General features: G+C 38.6%; 1 protein-coding gene across 19 annotated transcripts in view; it reads right to left on the minus strand.

Annotated features, from left to right (window-relative positions):
- Positions 1-12,633, minus strand: part of NEB (nebulin) — a 124,277-nt gene extending 111,644 nt beyond the window's left edge. For 17 of the 19 annotated variants that reach the window (XM_066999882.1, XM_066999865.1, XM_066999880.1 and 14 more), the window contains exons 1-8: positions 8,689-8,745; positions 7,176-7,220; positions 5,701-5,904; positions 4,668-4,775; positions 3,097-3,201; positions 2,682-2,786; positions 2,481-2,585; positions 1,669-1,773 (exon numbers count right to left, since the gene is read on the minus strand). In XM_066999882.1, the coding sequence (XP_066855983.1) occupies positions 1,669-1,773; positions 2,481-2,585; positions 2,682-2,786; positions 3,097-3,201; positions 4,668-4,775; positions 5,701-5,904; positions 7,176-7,220; positions 8,689-8,730 (819 nt within the window). In that variant the 5' untranslated portion in view covers positions 8,731-8,745. Of the gene's footprint in view, positions 1-1,668; positions 1,774-2,480; positions 2,586-2,681; positions 2,787-3,096; positions 3,202-4,667; positions 4,776-5,700; positions 5,905-7,175; positions 7,221-8,688; positions 8,746-11,102; positions 11,169-11,789; positions 11,824-12,536 lie in introns of those variants that run through there. The other 2 variants (XM_066999863.1, XM_066999881.1) reach the window with 2 other exon arrangements.
- Positions 12,634-18,188: the final 5,555 nt, after the last annotated feature.

The raw sequence follows: 18,188 nt of genomic DNA on the forward strand, positions 1-18,188 counted from the left end.
AGTTTTCAGTTATTTCCCTTAGTACCTTCCCTTGACCAAAAAGGATGAATAGGTGAAATGTCATCTACTCTGAAAGACTTAATAAGAAATACTCTCTGTGAGACATCATTAACATATTCCTTAGTTGAGTTATGTTTTCTCACTAGTCACATAATATTGGTACATAATATTAACCATCAGTTAAACCAGAATTTATTGTTATTCCTGCTGAAACTTGTTATAGGACGTAAAAGGAAAATCCTTTCAATATATGGATTGGCATGGTATGTGTGATTTCTTTTAGACTATATTCAAGCTCATGGAAATCAAGTACAAACTGCTTATACAGAAAGTTTAAAGTGTTTAAAAAAACAATTAACAATTACTGTCTGCTTAATTAAACAAAACATCTTCATTTTTGACTCAGTGTTACAAATGCATTTTCAGACACAATTACTTTATCACAAAAATACAACTTCTTCAATGCCATTTCAACTGTTAGCACATTGATAAAGAATGTGTATGCCAAAAATAACCATTTTTTTTCTAAATTTTATTGTTTTGTAGATATACAGGTTACTGACTATTTTATTAATTTCAAAGAACAATCATACTGATCTTGCTTTTTCCATGCCAAAAAAATTTAGCTTTTAAGCTACTTAGGGTTCAAGAAATTTTCTCTAAATGACATACTACTGTCTTACACCTTCCAGATGAGTTCACTATAGTATTTCTAAATATTTTTGCAACCATAAATATTTTTGCAACCACTGTAACTTCCTAAACTTAAATAGGAGATAATTTCCAATACACAGCAACAAAATCATGCACGTCCTCCTTATCATAGCTAAATTTTGTACTGATTTAAAATCCTACTTCTGTCTTAAACGATCATGTGACTTAGCTCCAGTTTCTTCAGCAAAAGCTGGTCTTTCTCTATTTCACTTCAACTCCCGCGTTCCTCAGCTGTGTTTTATTCTAAATGTAAAATGCATTGATGAGGACTGGTGTCAGAGTCTTTGGTAATGATGCCACGCAGTTACGGAATTTACTGTTGAATGTTACTTGCTAATCCAGCGTGCAAATCAGGAAATAGCTATCTAATTTGCCAAACATTTCCACTGATATCCATGAACTTAAGAATGCATGAGATATGTGTGAATACAATGATTTGACTGTGAAATGAACATGTGGAATGTTTTCTCCAATACTGACCTAGGCATCTTCAAAGATCAGATATCCAATTTATCAGCAAAGTGAGATCACTTCTTGCAAGCAAGCAACTCATTTAGAAAACAGATATATACTTACATTTCACTGTTTACTTATAAGAGAACAGTAAAATGGATTTTTTTTCTGCTTTCTCCTGTAAACATTTAAAGTGCAAAGTAAGAGAGAAAAAAAATAGGAAGAATGGGAAGCAATGTGTATGATAGAAGCAAATGTTTTGTGAAACCTAAATTTGCTGACAAGAATGAAGCTTTGCCTTTCATCTGAGACTAGACAGGATTTTCTCTGAGACATCTGAGGAAGAAAGAAAAGGCAAAAACTGACTTTCACCACTAAAAATCAACAAGATCTTCCTATGAGCTCTCGTCTTTTCTTTTGTTCTCCCTTTCTTTAAGTACCTTTTTGCCTCTCTAACTCCAAAAGGGAGATTTCCACAAAAGAATTCTGCATTCTACTCACATCACTCAGCTGCCTCGTCACTTTCTTGGCTTGTTCCACATCAGGTGGATCTGGCAGAGAAGTATATTTAGATTTTCGTTCGTCGTGCCCTTTTTTGTAGACAATCTGAAGATATGAAAGAGGTAATATTTTACAGTAACTACCCACTCTACACAACAGAGTATTTACTCTTAATTCTGCTAACACCACCATTAACTAATGTCAGTCTGCCCACAGTTACTGCAGCATAAAATCTTTCAATCAATATATTCTGGAGGAAAATAACAAGGAAAAATTTTCTTGATAAAAGACATCAAAAAAGAAACAGTTCCCTAGGAAAGTTTTCAAGTATACTACTCTATTTCTCATGATAAACAAGACGTCTGCAAAATTTGTGGAAGTCTTTATGTGAAACCTGAAATTTAGTTGAACAGTTACATGTCTGTATCAGCAGGAGTATCAGCAAATAGGATCCTGAGTTTGCCTCAGGAACTCCTGAGTTTTCTTATCGCTGTTCTAGAGATACAGATTTGTATCCATCACAAAGCCCAGTGAAATGGGCTTACAGCCAACCTAGAGTTTCTCAACACCTTTTGAGAGACAGAGGTCTTCTTACCGATTATCTCAGAAGATCTTCAATTATTTCACTCATAATCCAACATTAAATTGTTAACTGAATACATACTTCTCTACTGAACTAGCACTACTGTCAGAGCTAATTATTAGTGCATATCTATGCATTTTTATCTTCTGTTCTGTTAAAAGTCCACCAAGAAGCCTACCAAGTTACACTGCTGCAGTGATCCACTTGTCTATCAGGCTTTAATACTTACATCACTCAGAGTCTTCTGAGCTTGTGCCACCCTTCTAAGTTCTGGGCTGTCATTGTATGGATAGAATAATGTTTTGTCTCCTTCCCAGTCTTCTGTATAGAGTTTCTTAAAAACACAAAAATGTCAGAATACAGAAAGAATTAATATCTGATTTGGAATGCTTCTTAAACTTCAGCTGCATAAACCTGTGATTTTTCTTACCTTACTGAACATTGCTGTATTTTTTATTGCATTCACAAGCTCTGGGGCATCAGGAGGAAGTAAGTACTTGTCCTTGTTCTCCTCCCAGTTCTGTTTATATAACACCTGCACGGAAAGATCAGCAGGTTGGTTACTCTAATATTAGAAAAATATTTACCGTTGTTAATTTGTTGTTAGCCTGCTCTAAAGATTTTTGCAAGGTAAAAGTCTCAAAACAGTCACATTTAAAGACATCAGTTGAGAACATTTGAAGTATTTATACTTGCTTCGATCAATTTCTCTGGTCTCTCTTCCAGTGCTTATAAACTCTTTTATAGATATTATTTCAGCACCCTGAGCTCAAACCTTACTTCTATCAGTAACTCCATGATCCATTAATGTTCACAACCCTCCCAGGAAGTTACAACTCGCTCACCTTGCTCACTTGCTGCGATACTTTCTTTGCATGTTCTATATCCTTGGCCTTTTCATCGACGTGGCAAATAGTTCTAGCAACTTCACCAGCCATGCGGTATTTAACCTAGATCACACCAAATCACATTTATATTTACAGCAAGAACTGACATTTTTATTTTTTTTATAAAAAGCAGATTATCAAAATTTTGACACTTAATAAACAGCCCAAATCTGAATTCAGTAAAGCATTTAGGTATATGATTTCTCAGCTGTTGCTGAGAAATAAAACCTATGGAAACAAATTTATTTTGTGAATTAACCAAGAAAGAAAAGCAGCTCTGAGAGTCTATCGAGAGCTGTGAACCCAAGCTAGACATAGTGCCCTTCTGTAATGCTGTAAACAGAGCTCTTTCCAAGAGTACTTCCATCCTGCATAACGAGATGGAGAGATCCCCATGCTACATAGTATGTCTTAATTTCACAGTCCATTAGCATGGACCATACACTAGCTGTAGTTCCAAAAGCAATATAGCCACACCACCATGGCAATCTTGGGCACAAAATGATCCTAATGCAGTTATACCACTCCCAGCTTGACAGCAGGCTCAGTCAGTCAGCATTAGTGCGTGGACTGCTGTATTACATTCCTCAATATATCCTAAATCAGGCGTGGAGTAGAATTTAGTGGATGCTCATCTCCTGAACACCGGTTAGATTAGCTGTCTCCTCTCTAAGCTTTAGGGATTGCCATTCTTAGGGACCTAACTCTCCCTATTTACTGTACAAAGAATTAAGATGCTTTGGTAGGCAGATTTCAGTTTCCCAAACTGTGAGGTGTATTGCTGAAAGGGAGACTGAAATTGCTTAAAAGAGAGAGGAGGAGGAGCTAGCTTCCAGAACTTTAAGCACTGCATCAGTGGGGTAATTGTGCCTGGGCTAGCTTGCAAAAGCAAATCACTAAGATTCACACAGAGGGGACAAAGAAGGGGCAAAAAACCTTGGAAAACCCAAATTAAATTATGAGATGTACAGAAGTTCACTTTGTAACACTTGGAGAATTTTAGTATCATTTTTTCCAGTTTTTACAAACTGACTTTCCATTGTTTTATGAAAACAAAGATGTTTAAACATTTTAGAAGTAAAATTCTATGGCTATTCACCCAGCACTCAACTTAACCTCAACAAAAATTTGTCAGGCATATCATCCACGATGATTGCAGGACATAATGTATTGTATCTTCTAATTCAACAATATAGGCATCACCATCATCTCCTTGTCTGTAACTTCTGATCAGAATTTTTCAAACCTCTTTTACCACAATGAAATAAGACTATTATTCAGCTGGCCAGGAATGATCACATCTCCCTTGCTGAAAGGCCTAAACTCCAATCTACATCACAGAACTCAGATTGTCATGTACTCTGTATTCCTTGCTCTTGTAATCTTGATGAAGTTTCTGCTAAACATTCAGGTTGCCTCATCACCATATCATCAAAAAATTATCACCCCTTATCTAACATTTAAAATCATGATTCAGTTGGCTTCTTTGCCAGTCAACATTATTTTTTCTTATGACATTTGATACCTACCTCACTGAGCTGGTCTTGCACTTTCTTGATTCTCCGAATTTCTGGGGTATCAATTGTGGAAGCATATGGCTTTCCTTTTTCTTTTCTAAATTTTTCTTTATATTTGTTCTGAAAGAAAATAACTACAAATGTAATTAAGACATGTCTTAAAACTCTGGCAGAAATGTAAACAACAATTATTGATGTATTCATCTGGTTAGTGTAGGAATTTTGGACAGATCATTGACTCACATGAACTGGCATTACTCAATTACACTTGCAGGGTTATGCTTATTTTAACCAACCAACTTTCTTCCATCTAACACAATGGAAAATATCCATTTCTATCTTTAGCTTGTTTTAGATCACTTCTAATTGAGTTTATTCTCCTTAGGAGTTTGGTATTAATAAATATACAGTTACTTGTTTCAGTAACCAAAGATAAAGAGAATTTTTGCGTGAGTCTAGCATTCCTAGACCTGTGATCTCACGTAACAGTGAACACTGGTGAGTAACATACATAAAAGTTTAGGAAAAAGGACCTGACACCATCTTACGTATGTGCAGTGCACCCTTTAAAACACAGTACATTATTGGTCTACTGGACATTGGTTTCCCATGCCAGGAATTTAGGTGAGTACTTGTTCCAACATACAAAAATTTTTATTCAATGCATAGAGGGATAGAGAAATATACTACTATAAAAATATTAAGCTTTGCATCCCAATAGGCATTGGCTCCTGTATCTTTACTTGAGTACCCAAGTCAGATAGTGCAGGAGTCCTATTAACTGACATCTATGAAGATATTCAGACATCTGCCTCAAGCTACTTTTTGTGCTTAATGATTACTTAATGCACCTAAGCAGGAAATGGGCTAGGCATGGGTTAATTGAAAGAAGGAAACTTCCTACTTCAGGCAAATAGCACTAATACACATCATGAAATGAAATACAGAAGTAGCCAAAATAGTAGCATGAAGGTTTGCAACAATACCTATTAAACGTTTTTAAAATTGGTGTTCTTAAACAAATAAAAGACATGGGACAATTTACCTCACTGAACAGGTCCTTCATTTTATTACTGTGTTGCAGATACGGTGTCAAAAACTTAGATGTGTCCACTTTTGTCCGTATTATCTTCTTTCTGACTGGAGGTGCTGCATCCTCAATGGAAGGTTTTTCATGCTCAACAGTATAGGTGATGGTTTTAGGACCTGTGAAGTCTGTGGTAGTGGTCTCAGTGATCTCAGTGACCACCTGGGAATAAAGAAAAAAAATACTTGCTTTGCAATTATATTTTTTTATATTATTATATTTATCATATTTTATTTTAATTATATTTTAATTTTATTATAATTTTTCACCTCCTCTGCATATACAAGGATGCCCAGTTGCTATTCAGACACCACTTACAAAGCGGAAAAACAGTGACACTTTTCCTATTGGGAAAATATTCATACTCACATGTAATTCACCATTCCACAATACTGTTTTCAAAAACTGATACACATCAGACACAAAAATAATCATGCTATTGCTCCCTTTAAATCCAGCCTGGCTACAGATTTTAAAACACCTGATGAAATCAATGGCTGACTTCATCTTAAAAATAATACGATATTCTTCAAAAGTATAGTCCTAGTCTATTTGCTCAAACAGTATTCACTGAATTACATTTTGTTAAATTAAAACTATAGGAAGACTTTGGGAATGGATCCTTTGTTTTGCAGGAAACACATAAAGTGAACCACTAAGCTTTTGTTTCAGCGTAAGTCTATGCCATAAGGAATATTTCATGGTAGCATACCAAATAATTTATTATATCGGTATTAAAAATATAATTTCAAATTATGGTAATAACTCCTTGTTAACTCAAATATTTCTTACCAGTGACATGAAAAAATCTGCAAATGACTATAGTTAGATTACACAAGTAAAGGGAAAAGAATTAATACATGCAAACCGGTTTCAGGCAAAATCTTTATGTATTTATTTTCCTAAAAATGTTACATATAATGCAAGCATGTCCCTATTGCTCATATATACATATCTAGTCACATCCTCAATAATTCTGTTCATCTTTAACACTAGTTACCTAAGAAATCTTTTAAAGCCTGTTTTTCTTGTTAATAACATAACCTGTGCTTCATTTTGTCAGCTCTTGTGCAAACCTAGCTGCTGGGCAGAAGACACAGTGCAAAACAAAAACAAGCATAGCCCTTTCCTGACCGACACATCCACAGTTCCGTCTGATGAAAACCAAACGGTGGCAAGTGGCAATTGCACACATCCCAACTGCAGTCCAGAAAACAGATAGGACAGATACCCTGCACAAGCTAGAAGTCCTCTTGGTCAGTACACAACAGGGTCTTGGAGAGGAAATAAAGTATTTCAGAAGGAACTGTTCACTGATAGTTGTCTGCTTGCTATCAAAAATTAATCCTCAGAATGTAAAAGGTCACTAGTTCAGCTTTATATATTAATTACATGCATATATACATCACATGCAGTTTCACAGGAATTTTTACCTCATGTGGTTCACCCTCTTCAATAATTGTCTCCTCAATGTAGTACTAGTAAACAAAGGAGAAAAAAAAAATCATTGTTAGGCCAGATCATACAGAATAACAATCTGTAGCTTCTCTTAAAAGAACTGTTTTAAAAACACACTTATGGAGAAACACAGCTGTAGTTCATAGATACCCATCCTTGATAATAACGAAGATCTTTTATTTTTTTGCATTAACAATCAGATTTTTTTCCCTATGTTCCTGAATTAATATTCCTCCTAAGCCATTAAAATAGATCATTATCTAATTTTACCTGCAAGAAAGAAGACGACCATAGAATCATAGATTGGCTCTGGTTGGAAGGGACCTTAAAGATCATCTAACTCCAACCCCCTGCCATGGACAGGGATGCCACCTACCAGGTCAGGTTGGCCAAGGCCCCATCCAGCCTGGTCTTGAACACCTCCAGGGACACGGCATCCACAGCTTCTCTGGGCAGCCTGTTCCAGTGCAGAACAGTGCCTGTTCCACCCCTACAGACTGAAGCTGACCCTTGCTGACTGAAATTGATTAGGCCTGTTGTTCCCTGGATCCTCCTTCTTGCCTTTCTTGAAAATGTGTATAACGTCTTTTTTCCAGTCATCAGGAACATCCCCACATCACTATGAACTTCTGAAGATGATAGAGTGTAGCCCTGCAGTGCCATCAGCCAGCTCCACCTGCATACCTGGACTTATCCCCTCTGGTTCCATGGAACCAATGTCCATCACAGTGAGGCAAGTCATCCCTAACTATGTTTTCCTCTGCTGTGGATACTACTTCACCTCCATGTCTCAAGGAAGACCAGAGTAGAAGGCAAAAACTGAGGCAAAAAAAAAAAAAATCTTTGAGAACCTCAGTATTGCCTGTTGCTTGTAACTAGGTCCCTGCCCACTGAACTACAGTCCCACACTCTCTCTGCTTTCCTCGTGCTGCTACTGACGACACTTTCTTGCTGCTCTGCACTTCCCTTATTGGTTTCAGCTCCAGCTGAACGTTACCCATGCATATAGAAATGGAGTTTATAATGTGTTACATCTAAGTATTCCTCCCAAGTGCACAGCTCCTGGCATATACGACTGTAATTCTGTTTATCTTGCTCATTTTGCTCAGAATCATCAACTCCACAACCTTGTGGTCCCTGCAGCCAAGGCTGCCCTTGACATTTGCATCTTCCAACAGCTCTTTCTTGTTTGGGTAGCATGTCAATTGAACACCTGCACCAAGCAATTTATCTTCAACGCATTCCAGAAATCTCCTAGACTGCTTGCGCACAGCCATAGTGCCCTTACAGCAGACACTGGGATGATTAAGGCCATCCATGAGCACAAGGGCTGTACCTGTGAGGATTTCTCCAGCTGCCTAATGAAGTGCCCAGAGTGCTACATGCACTCTGAAGCTGCAGATCTGCAGGTGAAGCAAGACCCTTCCTCCTTTTACCAGGAACCACAACCTTCCAGCCTTCCCCATCCTGACAGCCAGCCTCCATCACCTGTTTAACCAGGGTTTCCAGCTGGCACTCCTTCCCCGCCATGTGCGCCTCAGGCTCTCGTTTTTCATGAAGGCACTGTCAACTCTTCTTCTCTTCCCTGACTGCGCAAGCCCTGCTCACACCTTCCTTCAGCAACCTGCAGTGCACCTCCGTGACCTGCCGGAGCACCGAACCCCCAAGAAAGACGAAGACGTTTACAACCCTGCCCTCGGCGTCACTCCCCCACCGGCAGCCTGCCTTTCCCCCGGGGCCGAAGGCGCCAGGAGCAGGTTCCGGGCACTGTGGCAGGCAGCGCCTCAGTGCAAACGGAGGGCTCGCGGCCCCCCGGCCAGCAAATGGCGGCCGCGCGATGGCGCCTGCCCGGCTGCCCGCCATGGCGCCGCGCCGCCCTGCGGCAAATGGCGGCGGTGCTGAGGGCCGACGGCCGGCCGGCCGCCTCCGCTCCGCTACCCGGCTTAACAGAGAAACCACGTAAAGGTGTTGCTGTGCGAGGGAGCAGCAGTTTTATTCAAAAGGTATCTAACTTGCCGCTGGCTTCCAGTAAGGTAAAAACTTAAAATGTTACCTTTGAAAAGCTCCTCAACAATCGTTTGCTCAAGTTCACATGCCAAAAACTGCAGGAACTGCAGCTCTTTGAATCAATCCATTAAAAATCTGATTAAAATTTAAGCCCTTTTCACAAAGTTGTTCTTCAGGCTAGGTTCACGTAGCTGGCTGATACTTTGCAGTCCATCTCTTAGTTCTGGTTTCAGGCAATTTCTGCTCACTGACCCTGTAAGGTGCTTGAACCACCTTCCCCAAATCCTTCAGTTATTCAACACTAAAAGGTTTGCATCATTTCTCAGTTTTTGTACATCACAAGTGGCTACAGTGTCCAGTGCAGACTAAGAAATCCAGAGAAGGAAAATGTAGTATCTTAAAATCCTCAGCATTGTCTCAGCCACTCATTATTCAGCAATAATATTCTACCCTTTCTGAAGACAAATCTCTGATAGAATTCATATAGGTTAAAAATAAAGGATGCATATAGTTTGAAAAAAATATCTGGAAAGGATTAATTAGCTTTAAAATATACCAGATGTTATTATTCCTGTTTAACTTCTCCCTTTGAATATCTTGGGGGAAGCTACTACAGCAGCACTGCCCTGGTCTGTCCTAGGAATGTGTTCACAGGAAGGCAGTAATCGAAAATTAAAATAAATAAATAAATAAATGATTAAAGAGATCTGTGTAGACATAAAGCCTGGCATATAATAAGTCCAGCATCGACAAACGAACTTTGACAACAAATAAAAATACATTTGTTACAGAGCACACATAATGCTCAGGAAGCATAAAGTCATAATAACCTCATAATATAAAACAATGAAGAACTGGTGTCTTTTTGACTAGGTTGTATAACGTGTGTGTTAAAATGGTCTTATTTCCCAACACATGTTTAACTAACTCGACTGGCAAACTGTATGACTTAAGTCATTATTTAAATGTTTTGAAATTGGCTGTTATACTGTAAATACTGTTATACTGCCTGAAATCAGCAACCCATTGAATTTTGTGTGGAAATAAGAGTTGTGGGGCGTGTGTCTGCAATATATTTTGTTTTTATTTTCTTCCTCAAAGTGCTGAGCAGTTTGTTAGAATCACGCATTTAATGACACAAATTTTCATTTCAGAATAGTAAAAAAGTAACAAGTAAGACCTTTCCTAACCTTGCATACTCTTTTAATAGCAAACTCACTATTCCCACAGCATTTGCTTATAACAGTAAACTATAGTTTCTCTAGTTCCTTGGGATTCCTTCAATCCCATCATTAAGACTAAATACTTATGCGTATAGCTGTCAGTTTAAATGCCCAATCAGCAAATGAATCCCTGATGCAACTCCACAGACATCTGCAGGTTTAGGTCTAGCTCCATCTCTGCAGCCTCTAAGACTAAATGCACTACTGGTCAATAGTACGTTGGAGGGAAAAAAATGCTGTATCTTTGCATTGCAGTGGGCAGACAGACAGAAGCCAGGCTAGACAGTGGCTTCCAAAGTCATCCTCTCTAGCATGGATTGGATGACAGAGGGCAAGCCAGGGGGAAAAGGAGATGGCCCCCTGCATCTATAATTATGCAGAAGCGTAACCACAAAACCTCGTGATGGGGGTGTGGAATGGTTACAATCCTTTTTTAAACGCAGAAACTATGACAGGAACCAGAGAGATTTTGCTCCACTCAGAGCAACTTTATGCTGTTGTTGTTGTTTTTTACTGATCAAACCATTTAGCAGATATCTAATCAAACCCTAATCTTCAGAGAGCAAACAGAACTAACCATCTATGTTCATGAGCAGTGTCTTGTTAAAGTAGTTAATATATTCATTCACAAGGCAGAAAAAATTTAATCCAGCCCTCAGGTTTTCTTCTTACCTCCACAACTTCCTCATATTCTTCCTCCTCCATTTTGAGGGTATTCTTCTGTCTTTCCCCCACTCACTGGTCACGCAGTTGATGAAAGCATAAATATATGGTATTAGCCCACAGCTGACAGTGAAAAGCTATCTGTCAAGTTCATAAAGTGTATGGGTCACAGTAACTAGCAAAATTATTACACTGTTATTGGCTAATCAATGGAATAACTTGAACAACAGAAAGAACTAAAGTTGGGATCTGCCATTACATTGTTTCAGATTATTATGGGAAAACTTTGGATTAAGTTTCAAGCACCACGTAAGTATCAGTACCAGTATCAGTTACAATTTTGGACAAATACTTGAATAGTTGTAACACCAATACTAGAATTCAATGAAAAGTTAAAAAAAAAAATAGAGGAAGAGATTTCTTGAAATATGATTTGACTTCTTCCATTACAGCAATCATATGAGGATTTTTCTTTTCTTTGAGACGATTCTGTACAATTTTGTTGCATTGTTAAAACTCTTGTATAAATGGGAGCTTTATCTGCATATTCTACTATGTTCATTCACAAATAGAAATATAATGTAGAAAAAGATTGTAAATAACTTTTAAGTGACCTTATGTTAATGAGGCAATTTTGCTTTTCCCAGCATTAGCCTATGCATATGCTATTTTTTTATTTTTTTTATTTTTTTTTACCTCCTGTGGCTTTTTTCTCTATATTTCTTCAGACCTGGAAAAGATGAAAAATCCACTGAATTGGCTGAATTACAAAGTACGGATTACTGTCAAAATCTCTAAATGAATTAATTAACTGATTTTGCTGTGAGGCACAGTTACAATTTTCCACCGGGGAATATAGCCCTGTTTCTAATGTCGGTAGGGGATGAGGCTTTGCAACAGCTGTTCCTGAGTCCAAAGATATTTGCCGTGTAAGCTAATACTACCAAATGACAGGGTGGTTTTGTTTAGCTGGCTAAACTGCAATTCCTTCTGAGGCAAGTGAAGTCTAGTAATGCAGGTTAAATATAGGAACATAGGATACTGTCCCTTTTTAGTCCCAATATGTTGAGAAAAATTTTAAAAAGTTGAAACAGAATATTACCTAATAAAATAAATGAAGAATAACTCAGTCAAAAATTGGCACATCCTATGATAAAGTAGGCAAAAGTTTATGAACAACTGTGCAAGAGCAGTAGGGACTTGCACACAAGGAACCTCTCTGTACAAGTTGTCACGATTATAACCTTCAGTTGCACTTCCAAAACACAGTTCCGGGCCCTTTCCTCTCACTGCAGTTTCCAACCAGTCAGTTATTCGGCCAGACAGAAAATCTGACCCCCATGGGCAAGGCACAACTGCTACTCTCAAAAACTACAGAATCAGGAAAGAGCTTTAGATCCTAATCTAAGGAAAAAAAAGCCAAATGTGATTAGATGTCCTTACCAGCAACATCTAGTAAATATCCTTAGGAGCAAAGCCTCTCCAGTCTTCCCTCCTGAGCAGTGCTGAGCGAGAGCAAGCCTGGTGCATCAGCTCCTAATTACGCATGTGGCCAGCACAGCCAATCTGGCTCCAGCCCGCTCCAATTTCAGCCCTAAATATACTTGGTGACCCCCCAGGAGGCCACCTGTTCTCAGCAACATGATGGAAAAGGGAGCTGGGCACTTCTGTGCTCCCGAGGAACCCCGAAAGATACCACAGCTCAACTGAACTTCATTAGGTCTCTGCTGAAACGTATCCCAAGGCAAATTCCAGGGAGCATTTGAACAGAAAATAAAACATATTCTTTTTAGTCTTTCAGAACTGATAATGAGTTTGAATTGACAGGGCTGATTTACATCCTTTATTGTAGCTGAATCAAAACTATCCACATTCCGGAATCTCCAGTCATCAGAGAAAAGAGAGAGGAGTCTGGACTTCAAACTAAATTTTAATATGTCTATCTTTAATTTCACCCTTTAAGTATACCTAAAGTTCTTCATCAATAGTTATATCATTTCTTATGAAATCTTACACAGTTGAACACGTGGATTCAGGAACACATAAAAACTGACTTACTGCAAGGAAAAACTGAAACCATGCAGAAGAGTGCATAAACACCCGATTAACAGCCAGTATGTCTGGTGGAGAAAGACCAAGGATACCTGATAAATAGATCGACTGAGACCTAGCAGGAGGGGGACTCCTGTCAGGGGGTAATGGTTTTAAACTAAAAAAGTCTAGAATTAGATTAGATATTGGGAAGAAATTCTTCACTCAGAGGGTGGTGAGGCACTGGCACAAGCTGCCCAGAGAAGCTGTGGATGCCCCATCCCTGGCGGTGCCCGAGGCCAGGCTGGATGGGGCTTTGGGCAGCCTGGGCTGCTGGGAGGGGTCCCTGCCCATGGCAGGGGGGTGGAATTAGATGGGCTTTAAGGTCCCTTCCAGCCCAAACCATTCTGTGATTCGATGAATGAGCATCAAGGAAGCAATTCTAATGCAGTATTTTGGAAGATCAGAACTTATATGATGAATGGTGCAGAATCATGGTGAGGATAACAGAAGAAACCTCTTAGGTCATCTAGTCCATCCGCATCATAGGATTGCTTTAGCTCTTCAGGAAGGTGCATTTAAAAGCCAATACCAGCTGTGATCTTCTCTTTTCATAATAATTTCATAATTCAATATGTGATTGTCAGGAGCCATTAAGAGACACCCTCATGTTCCTTAACTCTTTCCAGAGGTTAATATTTATATCCAGATGAAATATCATATCTCATTTACTACTGCCAAGGATTTTATATCTTACATAGAGCTGTAGATCATTCCGTTTCTCCTTTAGGCAAGCTATATCCTTTTAATTATTCAACATTTGCTTTAGTAGGTAATCCTTCCTCCTTTTAATATTATTTCTGTTTATATAGAAGTCCTTCAGTTTCCTAATATCTCTCGAAGATGTCCAGAAATTAATATAGTATGTTGATGGAGTTTCATTAGAGCGGTGTCAGCCTTATATTCTGATCTCTTATCCAGTCAGTGCCTGTGCATGTGCATTCCAGAAATAACTGTCAGAGTCATTTTTCTCCAAACTACTGCTTTTCAATTGATTAGATACATAATGTAACTTCTAGGCAAGTAATGACAAACTTTTTTGCAGTGAAAGGCCAATTATTATTTTTTATTATGATTATTTAACATTTAATTCTTGTTGTTTCCATCTCAAATCTCTGTTGATCTAAAAATTAGTGCTACAGCCAGTGACTCCATCCGTCTTCTTGGTTCTCTTCGGCAAGCCTGGATTCAAGGCTTCTTTTTCACACTCAACAGTTGTTGCTCTCCCTGTAAATGACATTCCCCATAGTCACTGCTACAGTATTAGATATTATTATACCTCACTCCAATCACCTGATTTAAATGACATTTGCTAGATCATCAGAAGCAAGTATCCCTCTGTCCTGATGGTTATTCCGACAAAATTAGAAAACATTTTAGTGCAGGATGCAATTTTCTGTACAGTTCTCTTGGAAGTTCCTGCAAACAGCCTCTCCCTTCTTGATACTCTATGTAACTCCCAAGTTCCTAGAGCACCACAATCAGATGCTGTTGCAGTGCATTTCAATATATCTTATTTAGGAAGACAATAAATGAGGCCAAAATCACATGAAAGATGCAAGTACCACTTTTTCTCGTGCTGAAATGCAGCTGGTTTGGGTGTGAGACATGGCAGATATTTAGCAGCAGACAGTTCAGGGCTGGAAATGAAGCATGGAATAACCAAACAAAATTACTGTAGGGGTTTAGGAAGTCAAACTGTTACTACTGAAACCAAAAATTGGCAGAACATAAGAGGTATGCTCCAACATACATCAGAACATGAAGAGGGAAAAAGAGAGTACTATTAGGTCATCCAGGGCTGCCCACAAATATTTCAATTCATACATTTGCCATTCTGCTCTATGATTGTATGATTCTATGAACTCACAAATATTTGGATATTTACACACGTCTATATAGAGATAAGTTGTTATTCTATATTTACATACAATGCATAAACACATGCACTGGAAATTAACTATTATGCTCATTGTTACATATATCACTCACTTCTCAGGACTGTTAAAATGCATTCTAATGATATGTATTCTTATTAGAATATCAGCAAGTATTGCATGCTAAAGTGGAACATGCATGAGGTAAATGGAATAATAATGGTTAATATTAAATTATTTTTTCTTCGTTGCTTCCCCTGACAGTGAAAATTTATGTCTGTGACTCAGATTTCAAGCCACTGCTTGCTGGAGTATTCTGAGAATACTGGCCTGACTTTCCATGGAATGAGTATATCCAGACAATGAGTTCTGCTGATAGGTGACTGCCTGGCAGGTCACATACAGGTAGCACACCAGGCCAGATTGTTTTATCTACAGCGAATAAATATGCACGTGCACAGCAGTTTTGAACTAAAAAGACAGAGTGGTACAAGATGACTAAGGCAGAGGAAAATGTTGTTTCGCGTTTAAATAGTCCAAGATTTTAAAGCTGAAAATATTTTCTTCTGCTTAGCACTTTTAAATATTAAGTTCAATCCGTCCTGCTTACCAAACAGTAACCACCTGGGGCAGGGAGAAAGGAAAGAAATAACGTGCAACCTGCTGTTGATTTAGCTAGCGGGTACACAACACAACAACTATGAAATAACAGCCTACATATACTCACTTCCCTAAGCCACACAGCATTCACATACAAAAACTGTGTTCCTTTTGGGAGACAGTCTTTCAACTATGAAAAATATGTTAACGTAATCCAGGATCCTGATACAGAGGGCAAAATAGGGAGGATTAATAACTAAGGACTAAAGGGCAACCACGCTGTAACCCCCATACACACCACCCAAGAGGACACAACTGTTACAGAAATTCTAGTTTTCTACAACCACCCCCCAGTCAGTGACACTTCTTTCTCAGCTTGATCATTCATTCCCTTGTATTTCTTTTATAGCACATCTCTCTGCAGATTCCACACTAGAGTTCAGAAGAATTTTAATTAGCCGAGGCTGGATTCCGTGTCATAAAACCTAGATCACTGTAAGCTGGCAATTACTTCTTGAAGGCAAAGACTTTTAGATTCAAAAGACTTTCTGTTCATCCTCGCATCTGTTTGACTGAAAATTACACGGGAAATCTGTTGTGCCAGATTACATTGGCTTCTCTGTGTCTTGCCCTTTGTGTGGATAAACTTACTGACATCAGTGGCGCTATATTTAACATCCTGAGGTAATCAGTGGACCACCCGGGCTTAACAAGCATTGTATCATTGTAAAAGGACATATTCTCATACCTCCTTGTGCCATTGTCATTATTCCTGGACTATCATTATTAGCTTACTTTTCATTATTTTCACCTTTCCTTTCTGCCTACTGTATTTTGCACAGGAAAGTTGGGGGAAAAAATCTTGTACTGGGGCTGTCTCCCACTTGATATCCCAGTGGTTTTGACTTGCTGCAATATTAGAAGCATCTGAGCAAGGCATTTTCAGGATCTCAGTACTGAATCTGCATGTCACTTAATTTGGCAGTATAACTTCGACTGAGCAAAGAAATATCTGCCCTTTGAACACGTGCCATGCATCTCTGCAATTTCTGTAACTCTTGCAGCCTAGGAACTGAGTTATGGTTTTAAGTGTACAAGCAAATGAAAAGGCAGTCTCCTGAGGCTAAACATCCTTATTTCTCAATATTTGACTTATTTTTCTTTCTACTAATTATCATGCTGTAAAAGTGGCACATAATCTTAGAAATACGCAAAAGCCACATCACAAGAACTTCAGCTGTATTCAAAGAAAGAAAAGCTTACACAAGTAAATAGAAGCTGTGCATTTCTAACGGCTCAACTAAGCTTTCTTTGCATTAGCTCCAGGTGCAGGTACAAAACTTGCAGATGATATGAAATTTGAGGAATGTAACAATGTGTTTCTCTTAAAAAAAATAAAATCAAAAAAAAATAAAATCCGATCTTCTATACCACAGAAACATGTGCACAAACATCTCTTTCTTGTAATTGTTTTGAAATGACTAAGAACATCTATTAGCACAGATGTGTTGTTGACAGAGGTGGCTGTGTGAAGAGAGGCTGTTCCAGAAGCACGTTATTTGGTTCAGAGTCAGCATCCACAACAGCTTACCTACACGATTGTTAAACCGCAAAGATCCACTGCCCACAACCTCTGCAGCAGGGGCAGACAAATTTTGGCCTGGTGTGTAGGAATATTGCAGTAGGTTGGGAAAAAAATAATAAACTGAAAGGCTTGGTTAGACAAATGCGAGTGCAAATGCAAATGCACAAACACTGTCAGTGACTGTGTCTTGGCTAAGGAAGGAAAATTTCCATCTGATGGGGAACTTAATTGTTTAAACTATGGATAATCCTAGGAAGCGCCAAGCTGCATAACACTGAGGAGCAATACTCGCTGTCTTTGCACGGCAGACCTCCAGCCCCAGGACAGGGAACCGTCAGCACTGGGGTGCTGCACACAAGCTGTAAATCCACCTACGGCTGCAGCGATCAGGCCTGAAGCACCACGTCTGCGCCCCGATGTCCCGGAGACCTGGGGCATTCGGGAGTCTGAACCTGACAGCGTCAGACTCACTGGTTTGTGAGGATCCCTGAACACCGGAGGCAGGTCAGTACCTGACGGTGAACAGTGTCCTAGTTCATTAACGACTGACTGTTTAACTCACTGGAAATCAAAACGAAAAACAAACAAGGAAAAAACCAACAACCCACAAACAAATGAAAAAGCATCTTCCCTCGAGCCTGTTTATTCAGATCAGAAATGTTAGAATCAGTGCCTATATCCTTATAAAAGAAATAAGCTCATTTATATCACAGTTATATTTTCTTACTCATGTTAGGTTATCCATCCAACCAAGACAAATATTTGCAAACATGTTTGCAATGGAAGTACTATGGAAGTACGTTTTGTTTGTTTGTTTGTTTGTTTTTTAGGAAAGGATACGTGTTCTAACAAGATGAACTTCACCTTTTACTCTAGTGCTACTGATCATCTTTCTGAAAGTATTAATAGAAAATATTAGATCATAACAAATAATTAGATCAT

Source organism: Anser cygnoides, chromosome 6 (genome assembly GCF_040182565.1).
Source record: "Anser cygnoides isolate HZ-2024a breed goose chromosome 6, Taihu_goose_T2T_genome, whole genome shotgun sequence".
Taxonomy (NCBI): domain Eukaryota; kingdom Metazoa; phylum Chordata; class Aves; order Anseriformes; family Anatidae; genus Anser; species Anser cygnoides.